This window comes from Lagenorhynchus albirostris, chromosome 10 (assembly GCF_949774975.1).
Source record: "Lagenorhynchus albirostris chromosome 10, mLagAlb1.1, whole genome shotgun sequence".
Classification (NCBI taxonomy): Eukaryota; Metazoa; Chordata; class Mammalia; order Artiodactyla; family Delphinidae; genus Lagenorhynchus; species Lagenorhynchus albirostris.
Genome location: NC_083104.1, coordinates 63,478,691 through 63,493,335, shown reverse-complemented (window position 1 = coordinate 63,493,335; position 14,645 = coordinate 63,478,691). Strand labels below are relative to the sequence as shown.

Below are 14,645 nucleotides of genomic sequence, written 5' to 3'. Positions count from 1 at the left end.
CAAGACCTTGGGGGCCCTGACCCTCCCCCCCCACTCGACAGGAGAGTACTGGGTCGACCCCAACCAGGGCTGTGCTCGGGATGCCTTCCGGGTTTTCTGCAACTTTACGGCAGGAGGGGAAACCTGTGTGACACCCAGGGATGATGTCACGCGGGTGAGATGTGGCCTCTGACTGCCCTGTCCCTTGCACCACAGTGGAGCCCCCCTCTGGGCCTAGTGGTTTCTGGGTTTGTGTGACAAGTTCCCTGACCCTTGACCCTGCAGAGCCTGCTGACTCTTCTCTTATTCCGTTTCTTCTCACCAGTCTTCTGGTGCTCACTTCATCTCCTTCCCTTGACAACCTAAGACAAAAGTCTGCCTTTTATTTATCCCCTGGTTCCCGCCCCGGCCCCTTATTTCTCCCCCAGCCCTCTCCTCCCACCCATTCCCCACCCATGACCCTGGCTCAGCCGCCCTGCTTCTGTAGCTGCCCTGCAGGCCCGTGTCCTCCTTGACTACAGCCCTCTCTCCTGCCAGTTCTCTTACGTGGACTCTGAAGGCTCCCCAGTCGGCGTGGTCCAGCTCACCTTCCTGCGGTTGCTCAGCGTCTCAGCCCACCAGAACATCTCGTACCCCTGCTCTGGGGAGATCCGGGATGGCCCCCTGAAGCTCCGAGGGGCCAATGAGGATGAGCTGAGCCCGGAGACCAGCCCCTACGTCAAGGAATTCAGAGACGGCTGTCAGGTGGGAACCAGGGAGAGCTGGGTGGGGGCGGGTCCCAGACTCAGGCTGGAGGAGGCGGTGGGAAGACCCTTCGGGCAGAGGCACTCGGGGAGAGCATGAGGAGGCCAGCTTCCTGGTGTCAGGAAGGGCAGGAAGGATGGAAGGATGGAAGGTGGGTGTCACCTTTGTGCACATGGCAGTGTAACCCAGAGTGAGTCATGCAGGCTTGTAAGCACATTTACACAGGTTGCCCTCTGCACACACGGGGTATAAACAATGCCCCCTCCCCACGGAGGGGCACACGGACACCCCCAATCCGTATATACATCCCCAGAGTCGCCTGGAGAGGGTCACACAGGTACACACACGTGGAATCGTGTTGGCTGTCATCACATACTTACACCCACAAACACATATACACACATCCCCGTGGAGTCACACAGGCTCACACCACCACGACAGACAAATAATCTCAAACCCAAAGCTGCTCAGACTGGCTCAAGACTGCGTGCGTGTGCAAGCACACACACACGCGCAACCCTCCCAGCTTCCCCAATCCTGACTCTCTGGAAGAAACTTTAACAAAGTCTGAACATGGGACACGGATGAGAGGAACAGCATCTCAGGGCACCTGAAGGCGCGGAGAGCCTGGGCCTGAGGTTGGGGTGTCTGCGGGCCCTGTGTGCCTCCCCTATGCTCACTCCTCTCACTCCGGTGTCTCCCCCTCAAGACCCAGCAAGGCCGGACGGTGCTGGAGGTTCGAACACCTGTACTGGAGCAGCTGCCAGTGCTGGACGCCTCCTTCTCAGACCTGGGGGCTCCCCCGAGGCGGGGAGGGGTGCTGCTGGGGCCTGTCTGCTTCATGGGCTAAGACCTTCTCCTCTGTCTGACCCTGTCCATCGACACCAGGCCCACCTGGAATCCCACAGCATCGGCTCTGTGCCACCTCGCAGAAGGGCTCCTCGCCATCTAGGGGGCCTTGGGCCAGGGCACCGAGAGCCCCCAGTCAGGGGCAGTGCAGGGGAGGGGTGCACCTGGGGCTTGCGGCCCTCCCACTTGGAGCCTGTGCCCTGTTCGACAGCTGAGACCCTTATTTAAAATTTACCTCCCAATCACCCCAAACACGTGGAAGAGAAAGGACACTGTGTATTTTGTATTTAAAAGTAATTATATTAATTATTTAAAGAGTGGAAAACAAAATGACAAAAAAGGTAAAGAGAGAAATGCCAACAAAAATCAGCGGACTTTGGAGACAGGGCTCTCCAGGGGTGAGCCTGGCACCCTCATCTTTGCCTCAGGGCTCTCCTCAGAGACTGTGGGGGTTGGGGGCCGAACCCCGCCTCCCTCACACCCCACCTGCAGCACCCACTGTGAACGTTGTAATACATGGTCTCCTTTGTCTCAGGGCTCTGCCTCTCTCTGCCCAGTGTGGGCCTTGCTCATCTCTACCTACCGGGTGTTTGGCTCTGTGGCCCGCATGCCTGCTGTCTTTCACTTGGTCTGGGGCTCGCAGGAATGCCTGCTACTTGGGGACCAGGCCAGTCCCTCAGGGGAGAAATGGAATAGTGAGGGGTGTGTGCATGGCCTGCGGTCAGCAGACTGTTGAACTATTGAAATTCTTCCACGTTAGCTGGGAAATCGCCGTGGCCCTGAGCCACGTGGCCCTGAGCCGGTACACCATTGCCATCCTGGCCACCCCCATCCCTCCCCTGGGTGCCCCCTCACCTTCTCTGATCCTGCAATTAAAGGGTTAATGTGTGGCATCTGGATGGGACTCCCAGGGCCTTGTCTAGCACTATGACCTGCGCCCATTCTGACTGATGGTTAAAAAATGTGATTGTCTCCTGCTGGGGTGCATGTGTGTGGTGCTTGTGTTGTTATTTCAATCCCCACCCCCACTCTCATCCAAAGGCACCCCTTCTGGCTGAGCTGTTACCAGAAATGAATGGCTTAATCCCCATTTCCTGGAGGGCCTGTCCAGCTGGGGTGTTAGGGTGCAGAGAGAGTTCATGAAGCCTGGCGTAAGAGTTCAGAATCTCAAACAGATCCCCCAGTGACAGCAGGTGGGGGTCCAGGGTTCTGCCTGACGCTGGCGCTGGATTGGTTCGGTGTGAGGGTGTGCCTGCCCTCCCTGGTTTCACCTCAAACACCCCATTGCCTCCCAGCTTTAGGGACCTCAGGGCTGGAAGGAGCCTCAGATGTCTAGTCTGAACTGTTTGCAAATGAGACCGAGGCTCACTTTCACGACAGCGTTTACCGCCCCAGTCCCTTTGGTACAGGCTCGAATGTCCTGCCATAAAAAGCCAGGGCTGCGGCTGGGGCCCCTCATGCTTGTGTGTATTAGCGTCTACATTACTCCAGGCTTTGTGCCGTGTCGAGATGCATAATCCTCGCCCAGTGTCTCCTCCGACTCCGTGCCGCCCGCTGGCGGCCCCTCTCGGGGTTTATTCAGCAGCTCCGAGCCCTCTGGGTCAGGTGTCTCCTCTGTTCAGGGCTGGCTGCACAGCCGGGCATTCTTGGCAGCTCCTGGGCTTCCCATCCTCACACAGCACATCCTGCCTCCCGCCCGTCCTGGCAGGAGATGAAGACTTCTTTCAGGGCCTCCTGATTACGACGCCCCTTTCCTCGGGCTGCTGGTGCGGGAGGGGGACGGTGTACGAGCGTGTGCACGTATGTGTGTCCCTGCTTCTCTTCCGCAAACCCCCGGTGCGGGTCGGGGAGGGGCTGCTTTGCACCCCAGACCCGGAGTCCCAGTAGGCAGCGTCCCCGCCCCTCGTCCCCGTACTTCTTCCTCACGGCGGATCCCCGACGGCAAGGACAAAGCCCCGATCTTTGAAACCCTGAAGTGTTGGAGCTAACTCAGTATCGATCCCAGGGAGCTCTCCTATGGGCATCTAGAAGTCCGGCCTCGCATCGGCGGCGGGTGGGCAGGAAAACCGAGCGCAGGTGAAAACCCGCTTCCGCGCGCCTGCTCTTCGGGCTCCGCGCATCTCTCTGCCTCTGCGGCCCCCTGGTGGCGGCGCGGAGACCTCGCCCGGCTAAAGCGCAAGCGCAGTGATTCCGCGCCCTAAGACATCCCTAAACCGCCGCCCCTCCTGCGTCACCAACTGAACCCTCATTCCCACTCCCCCAACCCAGGAGGAGGCTGAATGGAGCAGAAGCCCCTGGCCCTCGTCTATATGGAATCAGGCGATGGACGTGGTTTCTGGGATCAGCCACGCCCTCCCCTCCATCTCAATGGCTTCAGGCACCCTTCTCCCCCCAATCCCAGGCCTCAGCTGAACAGAAGATCAGACCTAAATAGATGCTCCTCACACCGCTCGCCCGCATCCACTCCCAGACAAGCCGGGCCAGAGCTGAGGTTTCTCCGGAGCTCTCTTTGCAGTTGGAGCCAAACCACAGAGGTCGCCCTTGGAGCACAGAGGGGAGTGTTCCCAAAGGTCACTTTTGGTCAGATGCTCTGAGCTCAGAGAGATTTTCTCCGTGGAAACAAAGCCATGCATTTACTCAACTAACATTTATACACGGCGGTTAGGTCCCCAGGCCCATCCACAAAAGCCTATTTAACTAGTATGCCAAGCAACCCCGTCAAACGGTTTTATGAGCAATTCTGTGCCAAGCTGCAGCCGAGGACGCCAGGACCACAGCCCTCTCCTTGCAGTGGGTCATCTCCTGCCTCCTCATCCAGCAAGCTGGGGCCTGGCTCTAAGGAAAGATGAGGGGAAGCAGCCAGAGGTGGAAGTTTTGGGGTGTGACTGGGCATAGGTAGTGCAAGCGTCCTGGAATCTGGACATGTGGGGGCTGGCAGGGGCTCCAGTGGCTTGTGGACAGTGGAGGCTTCTAGATGGGATGGGGAGGAGATAAAGGAGAGAGAAATAGAGACTTGTGGGAGTGACTTTGGGCCCCCCCAGGTTGGAGGAGGGTGTGAAGGTCCTAGACACATACACAGCCAACAACAGGTTGGGAGACTTAGGAGGGGAGAACTAGGAGTGGGGAGGACAATGAGATTATAGCGTGAAGGCTGGGGGGTTGGGTCCTCTAGCCTGTCACATCTTGGAGCTGCTTCTTAGCCTTGAGCTGTATTTGTGGCATCTGTGACTTATGGTCAAAAAGCAACTTGTAGGGCTTCCCTGGTGGCGCAGTGGTTGAGAGTCCGCCTGCCGATGCAGGGGACGTGGGTTCGTGCCCCGGTCCGGGAAGATCCCACATGCCGCGGAGCGGCTGGGCCCGTGAGCCATGGCCGCTGAGCCTGCGTGTCCGGAGCCTGTGCTCCGCAGCGGGAGAAGCCACAGCAGTGAGAGGCCCACGTACCGCAAAAAACCCAAAAAACAAAAAACTTGTAAAATTTGGACAAGCTTAGGTAACTGTACTTGGGAGCAGCACATATCCCAGAGGGCCATGGCCTACATATCTCTGTCTTCCCTTGGTCCTCAAGTCAGTGAAATATGGTACCACTGTGTGAATTCTTACACATTTTCTTTGCCTAAAGTACATGCACATGTTTTGGTTATAGCTGTTGTGGTTCTGTTTATGTCACTATCACACATGACATTCACCGACATTCATTCATTAGACATACCTGACACCACTTAGCGGTAGAAAAGCCCAGTTCCACTTTGCTATGTCTTTAAAGAGTGGTTTTATGGCTATTGCAAAAGCTTTGAAGATACTAAGTCTCCTACCTGGCAGCTCGGGATGCAACATGGGTATTGGAAAGTATATCAGCCACTGTATTGTCTTATTGATGTATTACCACAAGTAAATCTATACCAGCTCCTTTCTGAAATCCTTTGATATGGCACTAAACTCAACAGATGCCCATGGGCCCACACAACAGCATCTGGGATTCCTTCTCCATCCTGTCAGTCACAGTTTCGGGGCTCTTTACTGAGAAGCACCGTGGAGGGTGCCATGTTGGACAAGGCACAATGTAAGGTGTGATTACCGAGAAGATAAGCAGCTGTGAGAGAGCTGTTCGTGACAGTCCTGCACTGGGACTGAAGGAAACCATTCCATCATTTTACTGTATCTGATGCTTGAGGGTGATATGTACATTGAGAGCTCCATTTTACATTTCCATGAATCTACTCTTATTATAGCTTGGCTGCGAACAAGAGATGCTATATATATTGGTTCAGATTAGGTTGAGCTGTGAGACACAGATACCCTGAGAACAATTATGGTTTAACCAAGATAGACTTTTATTTCTCTCTCACGTTGAGCTCCAGGGCTGGTAGGGTGTTTAACAGTGTCAGAGATTCAGACTTTTTTTCCATCTTCTTGTTCCACCAACCTCAACATGGCTCTTCCTTCTCAGGTCCAATATGACTGCTTGAGTCATATGACAGCTTTCAGATTTGCATTCAAATCAGCAGGAAAGAGGAAAGGGAAAGAAGGACCCATCACCCTCTTTATAAGGCCACCTTCTGGAAGTTGCACACGGCAGTTCTCCTTACAGAGCATTGGACAAAACTTACGTGTGGCCACACATAACTGGAAAGAAGGATGGGAAACTAGGACTTATTCTGGAAGTTCATATGCCCAAATAAAACAGAAGGTTCTATTAGGAACTGTGGAATTATGGATATTAGGGAACAATTCTCTGCCTGCCATGTCTCTAAATCATTTCTTTAGATCCAGAAAGGGGGGATTCTCCTGTGGCTGCTTTTACCAATAAAGCAGTCCCACAATTTTCATAAAAATCAGTTGTTTAAGAACATATTTGCCCTGAGGGGAGGGGTTTCCAATATTATCTACCCCCGAGCACTAGGCAAAGTATTAAGCAGAAATTTAAAAACAAATAGACTATGTATTCTGTTTTGCAAACTTCCCTCTAGGGATTTCTTGAAGTTTCTGCAGGCTGTTACAGGCACCTAGAGCTTGTTCTTTTATTTTTATTTATTTATTTTTTTTGCGGTATGTGGGCCTCTCACTGTTGTGGCCTCTCCCGTTGCGGAGCACAGGCTCCGGATGCGCAGGCTCAACGGCCATGGCTCACGGGCCCAGCCGCCCCGCGGCACGTGGGATCGTCCCGGACCGGGGCACGAACCCGTGTCCCCTGCATCGGCAGGCAGACTCTCAACCACTGCCCCACCAGGGAAGCCCCTAGAGCTTGTTCTTGTTGTCACACGTTCCTCCCTGACTTCACCATGAGTTATCTCTATTGGTGTGCTTGCCTCTGAGTGAGAAGGTAATTGGCCTTGTTGGAGTATAAGTAGAATAGTTAGAATGTGTATCATCTCAAGATGATTTTAATTAAAAATGTCAGCCAGTTGAATTTTCAGAGACCCATGCCATACAGATATGTATTCAGTATCCCAGTCCTTAAACTCCAGTGGTCTATATATCTATTTGCCCTCTAGAGCAGTGCTGTCCACTAGAACATTCTGTGATGAAGGAAATATTCTGCATCTGTGCAATCCAATATGGCAGCCACTAGCCGCATGTGGCTATCAAGCACTTGAAAAGTGGTTAGTACACCTAAAGAATTTTATTTTTTTGTTTGTTTTTTGGCCACACGGCATGCGGGATCTTAGTTCCCCAACCAGGGACCGAACCCGTGTCCCCTGCATTGGAAGAGCAGAGTCTTAACCACTGGACCTCCAGGGAAGTCCCACAAGAATTGCAGTTTTAATTTTATTAAATTTTAATTAATCTAAATAGCCACGTGTAGCTAGTGGCTACCATATCAGACAGCACAGCCCATATGATTTGGATCCAGTTTTAGTAATATGATGAAGAGATCCAAGTTTAATACAGATGTGGGAGATGCATATTTCAGAATTCACACATGCCAATTAATTTCTGGTCTTCTTTTTTGGGGTAGGGTGTTTCAAGGGCAAGGGCTTTTCCCTGATCCTAGGCAGAATTTTTCTCCCCCAATTTACTGAAAATTTTATGGTTCGTTCCTTTTAATCATAAAATCAATAAGGGAAGACATAGTTTTGGGGTGCAGTTGCTTTTTAAAAAATCAGGTTTACTGAGATATATTTTACTTACAGTGAAATTCATCCTCCTTAGCTGTACTGTCCTATGAGTTTTAACAAGCATATTCATTGTGTAATCACCATCACTATCAAGATAAAGGCTATTTCTACCACCCCTATAACGTTCCTCACAGGCATAATTGTTTTCAGTTCACTCCTGGTTAATGTGTCATAAGTGTAACGAACAATTTTAATACTCGCATTGGGTTTAGGTCATCTCTTTAACTTCTGCTTTATTGGATTGCGCCTCAGGGTGAAAAAATCTACTGAGGTCATATAATAAATGAGACTTGTTGGGGCAGCCAAGGGAAAGCAAACTGGTGATGGACATAGTTTATTGACATTGAGGAGAATATATCAGCCAGATGAATGCATACACGCTAATCAAGGATTGACTTAGAAAGATCTTTTACTAAGGAAATAATATCAGGTACAGTGCTAACCACATTTTGTTTATTTTTATTTATTTACTCTTTTTAACTTTTTTTAAAAAATTATTTTATTTTAGTTTTGGCTGCATTGGGTCTTCGTTGCTGTGCGTGGGCTTTCTCTAGTTGTGGTGAGCCGAGGCTACTCTTCGTTGCAGTGCGCGGGCTTCTTACTGCGGGGGCTTCTCTTGTTGCAGAGCACGGGCTCTAGGGCAGGTGGGCTTCAGTAGTTGTGGCCCACGGGCTTAGTTGCTCTGCTGCATGTGGGATCTTCCCGGACCAGTGCTCGAACCCGTGTCGCCTGCATTGGCAGGTGGATTCTTAACCACTGCACCACCAGGGAAGCCCTATTTTTAAAAAATTAGATGAGTGAAATATATAAAAAGTACTTAGAACAATCCCTGGCATCTAGTAAGCACGATTTAAGAATTAGTTATTAAAAAACAAAGAATTAGCTATTATTCTTTTAAAAAACTTTATTGATAGTTGATTTACAACATTGTGTTTGTTTCAGGTGTACAGTAAAGTGATTCAGTTATGTATTTTTTTCAGATTAAATTCCACTCTAGGTTATTATAAGATATTGAGTATAATTCCATGTGCTATACAGTAAATCCTTGTTGCTTATCTATTTTAGGTATAGTGGCTTGTATCTGTTAATTCCTTACTCCTAATTTTTCTCTCCCTTCCTCTTCCCTTTGGTAACCATAAATTTGTTTTCTATGTCTCTGAGTATGTTTTGCATATAGATTCATTTGTATTAGGTTTTAGATTCCGTATATAAGTGATATCATATATTTGTCTTTCTCTGACTTCACTAGGTATAATATTCTCTAGGTCCATCCATGTTGCTGCAAATGGCATTCTTTTTTATTTTTTAATTAAAATTTTTTTTGTTTTACTTTTTAAACTTTTTAAAAATTGGAGTATAGTTGATTTAGTGTTGTGTTAATTTCTGCTGTATAGCAAAGTGACTCAGTTATACATATATATATATACACATTATTATTATTATTTTTAACAGTCACTTTACTTTTTATTTTATTTTTGGCTCTGTGGGTCCTTGTTGCTGTGCGCAGGCTTTCTCTAGTTGCGGCGAGCGGGGGCTACTCTTCGTTGCGTCGCGCGGGCTTCTCATTGCGGTGGCTTCTCTTGTTTCAGAGCATGGGCTCTAGGCGTGCGGGCTTCAGTAGTTGTGGCACGTGGGCTCAGTAGTTGTGACGCACGGGCTTAGTTGCTCTGCGGCATGTGGGATCTTCCCGGACCAGGGCTTGAACCCATTTCCCCTGAACTGGCAAACGGATTCTTAACAACTGTGCCACCAAGGAAGCCCTACACATTATTTTCTTAATATTATTTTCCATTATGGTTTGTCCCAGGACATTGAATGTATTTCCCTGTGCTATAAAGTAGGACCTTATTGTCCAATATTTCATTCTTTTTTTTAAATCACTGAGTAATATTTACAATTAGATATTTGGGGGGAGGGATAAATTGGGAGATTGGGATTGACATATACACACTACTCTAACTAAAATAGATAACTAATAAGAACCTGCTGAACAGCACAGGGAACTCTACTCAGTACTCTGTAATGGCCTATATGGGAAAAGAATCTAAAAAAAAAGAGTGGATATATGTATATGCATAACTGATTCACTTTGCTGTACACCTGAAATTAACACAACATTGTAAATCAGCTATACTTCAATAAAAATTAAAAAAAAGAATTAGCTATTATATTTTATATGGTATTTTTAATTTTTATTTATTTATTTATTTGGCTGCATTGTCTTTGTTGCTGCGCGCAGGCTTTCTCTAGTTGTGGCGAGCGGGGGCTACTCTTCGTTGCAGTGTGCAGGCTTCTCATTGCGGTGGCTTCTCTTGTTGCGGTCACGGGCTCTAGGCACGTGGCTTCAGTAGTTGCGGTTTGCGGGCTCTAGAGCGCAGGCTCATTAGTTGTGGAACACCAGCTTAGTTGCTCCGCGTCATGTGGGATCTTCCCGGACCAGGGCTGGAACCCATGTCTCCTGCATTGGCAGGTGGATTCTTAACCACTGTGCCACCAGGGAAGTCCCTACCTATTATTCTTAATATTGCTATAATTCACAATTAACTTCTGAGATTCACCTACCTTTGGACTGGCCAAAATGAGATGTTAAAGAGTTCTGTTGGTGGGATGGATTATCTCAAGTTTCTCCAGCTATTTTATCATCATTGTTTTTTTACATACTCTGTTAGAGACTTGGCACTGTTTCATATTTACATTTTTTGGTGGGGATGTGAAATTCCAGAGGTTCAAAGTGGGAACTTTTCTATTTCCCGGAATTGCAGTAGTAAATTCAACATACCCAAGGGCAGGTGAAATCACCATAGGAACTTTTTTGTTTCTCTGTAACCTCATTTAATGTTATCACAACTTATTCCTTTAGATACTTTCTCCTCCACATGCCCCAACAGTCAAAATAGCCCTCTTATTAGATTAGGTTTCCTAATTAAAAGTTCCTGTTGATCCTGTATCCCAAAGTTCCTAGAATTCTGCAATGTTGTCCTTTGTCCAAAGTTTTAATAGAGTGTAGTGTTTCCAGACAGATCTACTACTGTAACAGATCTGGAGGGAAGGAAATTAAAGTTATTTGTGCTGTCCTAGGAGAGGATCTGGCTTGATCTTCAGGGCAAAGCTCTTTAAACTCAGAGGGTGAATCAGAGGAGGTGTGTTGAAGTGCTTCCTTTCCTGTATGTACTGAGAAAACATGTTCTTAAAATTTGTAAGCTCTTTGTCTTGGAGATTCCCTTTGGCTTCCTTCCCAGCGCTTTTCAACTGCATGAGTTGAGGGTTTGCCAAGATTCCTTCTATGGCTGTAGCTTCTGTATCTGCTAGAATTGGACTTTTTTTGTGCTTTTTTAATCTCGTTTGTAAATGTATTAAGTTGCTAGTGGGCCTCTTATGTTTTTGAGATTTTGCTATCCCCAAATCTAATGATCCATGACCAGAGAAGACTCTTTATCTCTACCTTCCCTGGCTTCTAAAGTTCTATTTTTAAAAAAATATTTATTTATTTATTATTTATTTTGGCTGCGCCAGGTCTTAGTTGCGGCACGCGGGATCTTCGTTGACACATGCGGGATCTTTAGCTGCGGCATGCAGAATCCTTAGTTGCAGCATGCAAACTCTTAGTTGTGGCATGCATGTGGGGTCTAGTTCCCTGACCAGGGATCGAACCAGGGCCCGCTGCATTGGGAGTGCAGAGTCTTAGCCACTGAACCACCAGGGAAGTCCCTCAAATCCTTTTTCATTTTTCTAGCAGCTTATCCTACAGCCTCCAGTAAAGGCTACTAAGAGAGGGCCTACATTTTTTTAAGAGAAAGATTGTAAACTGTGCCTGTCCAATATGGTAGCCACTAGTCACATATGGCTATAATTTAAATTTAACTAGTTTAGAATTAAATGAAAATTTCAGCCCATTGGTTGCACCAGCCAAGGGCATTTTCAGTGCTCAAGAGTACATGTGGCTAGTGGCTGCTCTATTGGGCAGCTCAGATATAAACATTTCCATCAAAGCAGAAAGGTCTATTGGGCAGGGCTGCTCTAGATGTTCTCTGATGAGCACACTCACTTTATAGATACTATGACTCTCTACTTCTGTAGACCTTCTTCTTTCTAAAGTTAATTTTGAAGGGTTGCCTTCTGTTGGTATATTTCTTTATGTTCAATTATTTAACAAAAATATAAATATTGCAACAGAGCAATGATTAGTATATTTTCATGGCTGCTGTCCGAGGCACAGCCAAACTGCAGAAGCGCTGGTGCTGCCAAAGCCTCTACATTTGGCCATATTTATCCCGACTTTTTTTTTTTTAAACTTTTGGCTGCGTTGGGTCTTCGTTGCGGCGAGCAGGGTCTACTCTTTGTTGCGCTGCACGGGCTTCTCATTGCGGTGGCTTCTCTTGTTGCAGAGCATGGGCTCTAGGGCAGGTGGGCTTCAGTAGTTGTGGCGCACGGGCTTAGTTGCTCCGCAGCATGTGAGGTCTTCCCAGACCAGGGCTTGAACCGCGTCCGCTGCATTGGCAGGCGGATTCTTAACCACTGCACCACCAGGGAAGTCCCTACCCTGACTTTTATATATGTAACCTTTTCTCTAACTTTTTTGTAAAGAATGTTGGAGTGGGACTTCCCTGGTGGTGCAGTGGTTAAGAATCCACCTGCCAATGCAGCCCTGGTCTGGGAAGACCTCACATGCTGTGGAGCAACTAAGCCCGTGCGCCACAACTACGGAACCTGCGCTCTAGAGCCTGCAAGCCACAACTACTGAAGCCGCGCGCCTAGATCCGGTGCTCTGCAACAAGAGAAGCCACCACAAAGAAGAGTAGCCCCTGCTCACCGCAACTAGAGAAAGCCTGCGCGCAGCAATGAAGACCAAACGCAGCCAAATAAATAAAAAATTTAAAAATGTATATATATTTAAAAAAAAAACGTTGGCGTATTCCAACAAATTGTTCACAAATCCCTTGATTTCTCGTTCCAAGGCTAAATCCCACTGTTGGCCACTAGGTGGAGATGGGAGCCTATTGAACATTCTCTAGCTTTACAGAACATGTAAAATTCAGATTCTTGGCAATGGATAATCTGACTTTTCCCTCAAATCTTAGACTATTTCTCATAAAAATTACCCCACAGTTTTATTTATTTTTCTTAAAGTTTTGTATTTATTAAAAATTTTTTTTTTACTTTTTATTTATTTATGTAATTACTATTATTATTATTTTGGCCACATCGTGTGGCATGTGGGATCTTAGTTCTCTGACCAGGGATCAAACCTGTGCCCCCTGCATTGGGAGCACAGAGTCTTAACCACTGGACAGCCAGGGAAGACCCTAATTTTATTATTTTTTATTGAAGTATAGTTGATTTACAATGTTGTGTTAATCTCTGCTGTACAGCAAAGTGATTCAGCTATACATATATATATTCTTTTTCATATTCTTTTCCATTATGGTTTATCCAAGATATTGAATATAGTTCCCTGTGCTATACAGTAGGACCTTGTTGTTTATCCATCCTGTATATAATAGTTTACATCTGCTCATCCCAGACTCCCAGTCCTTCCCTCTCCCATCCACAGTTTTAGTTTCCCATAGTTGTCCAATAAAACAGGGAAAGGAAAGAAGTACTAAATCATTTAACTTCCATGTTTCCTTGTGACAACCCTCTACCCCCACTAGGACAAGCTTCAAAACCCGATTTGATGGTTAGAATCCTGAGTTAACTTTCAGCTTTATGACTGCAGTCTGATTACACCACATTAGAAGGAATTCTTGGCCAAACAGAAAGTCAGGGAGACCATCTTCTTTTTGTCAAACCCTATATTAATCTATTGGTTCTGCTTATAAGCAGAGGATGGAATGTTCAGTATTCTAAGGTAACAGTCAAAATGATTTTTTTTAACATCTTTATTGGGGTATAATTGCTTTACAATGGTGTGTTAGTTTCTGCTTTATAACAAAGTGAATCAGTTATACATATACATATGTTCCCATATCTCTTCCGTCTTGCGTCTCCCTCCCTCCCACCCTCCCTATCCCACCCCTCCAGGCGGTCACAAACCACCGAGCTGATCTCCCTGTGCTATGCGGCTGCTTCCCACTAGCTATCTATTTTACGTTTGGTAGTGTATATATGTCCATGCCTCTCCCTCGCTTTGTCACAGCTTACCCTTCCCCCTCCCCATATCCTCAAGTCCATTCTCTAGTAGGTCTGTGTCTTTATTCCTGTCTTACCCCTAGGCTCTTCATGACATTTTTTCCCTTAAATTCCATATATATGTGTTAGCATAGTCAAAATGATTTTTAAACTAAGTTTAAAAATGTGGCTACAAAACAGAAATAGAGTCACAGGTGTAGAAAACAAACTTACGGTTACCAAGGGGGAAAGGGAGGGAGGGATAAATTGGGAGATTGGGATTGACATATACACGCTACTATATATAAAATAGATAACTATTAAGGGACTACTGTACAGCACAGGGAACTCTACTCAATACCCTGTAATGATCTATATGGGAAAAGAACCTAAATAAGAGTGGATATATGTATATGCACAATCGATTCAGTTTGTTGTCAGCAGAAAGGAACACAACATTGTAAATCAACTATACTCCAATAAATATTAATTTTAAAAATGTGGCAATCACCCCCAAAGTTCTGGATCTTGGAGTGGAGACTTCCACAGGAGCCAATGTCAGCCCGTCAGGTCCCAGCTTCAGGGGCTGAAGGGAGACCGGCGGGGAGAGGCTGGTTCCCATGTCTGAGGGCCAGTTACGAAGGTGGTTACTTTCTGAGGTTTTCTAACAAGGAGAGAGTCTTTAGGATTTCCCAGGGCAGGGATAAATGCACACTAGGGTCACCAGCTCTCCTTTGGTCCTGGCCCAGACCACAGGGGGTTGAGGAGGAAAAACACGGGGTGGTATGGCCCCGAGGCGTAGTGAGTGGACCCCAGAGCTTGGAGTCCAGAGGGTCATAAGGGAGTAAC

General features: G+C 47.2%; 1 protein-coding gene across 1 annotated transcript in view; it reads left to right on the top strand.

The window, feature by feature from the left end:
* The window catches only part of COL11A2 (collagen type XI alpha 2 chain), a 28,096-nt gene extending 25,990 nt beyond the window's left edge, over window positions 1-2,106 (top strand). The window contains exons 64-66 of the mRNA XM_060162560.1: window positions 42-154; window positions 517-723; window positions 1,433-2,106. Coding sequence (XP_060018543.1) covers window positions 42-154; window positions 517-723; window positions 1,433-1,573 — 461 coding nt within the window. The 3' untranslated portion in view covers window positions 1,574-2,106. The remainder of the gene's footprint in view (window positions 1-41; window positions 155-516; window positions 724-1,432) is intronic.
* The last annotated feature ends 12,539 nt before the right edge of the window (window positions 2,107-14,645 follow it).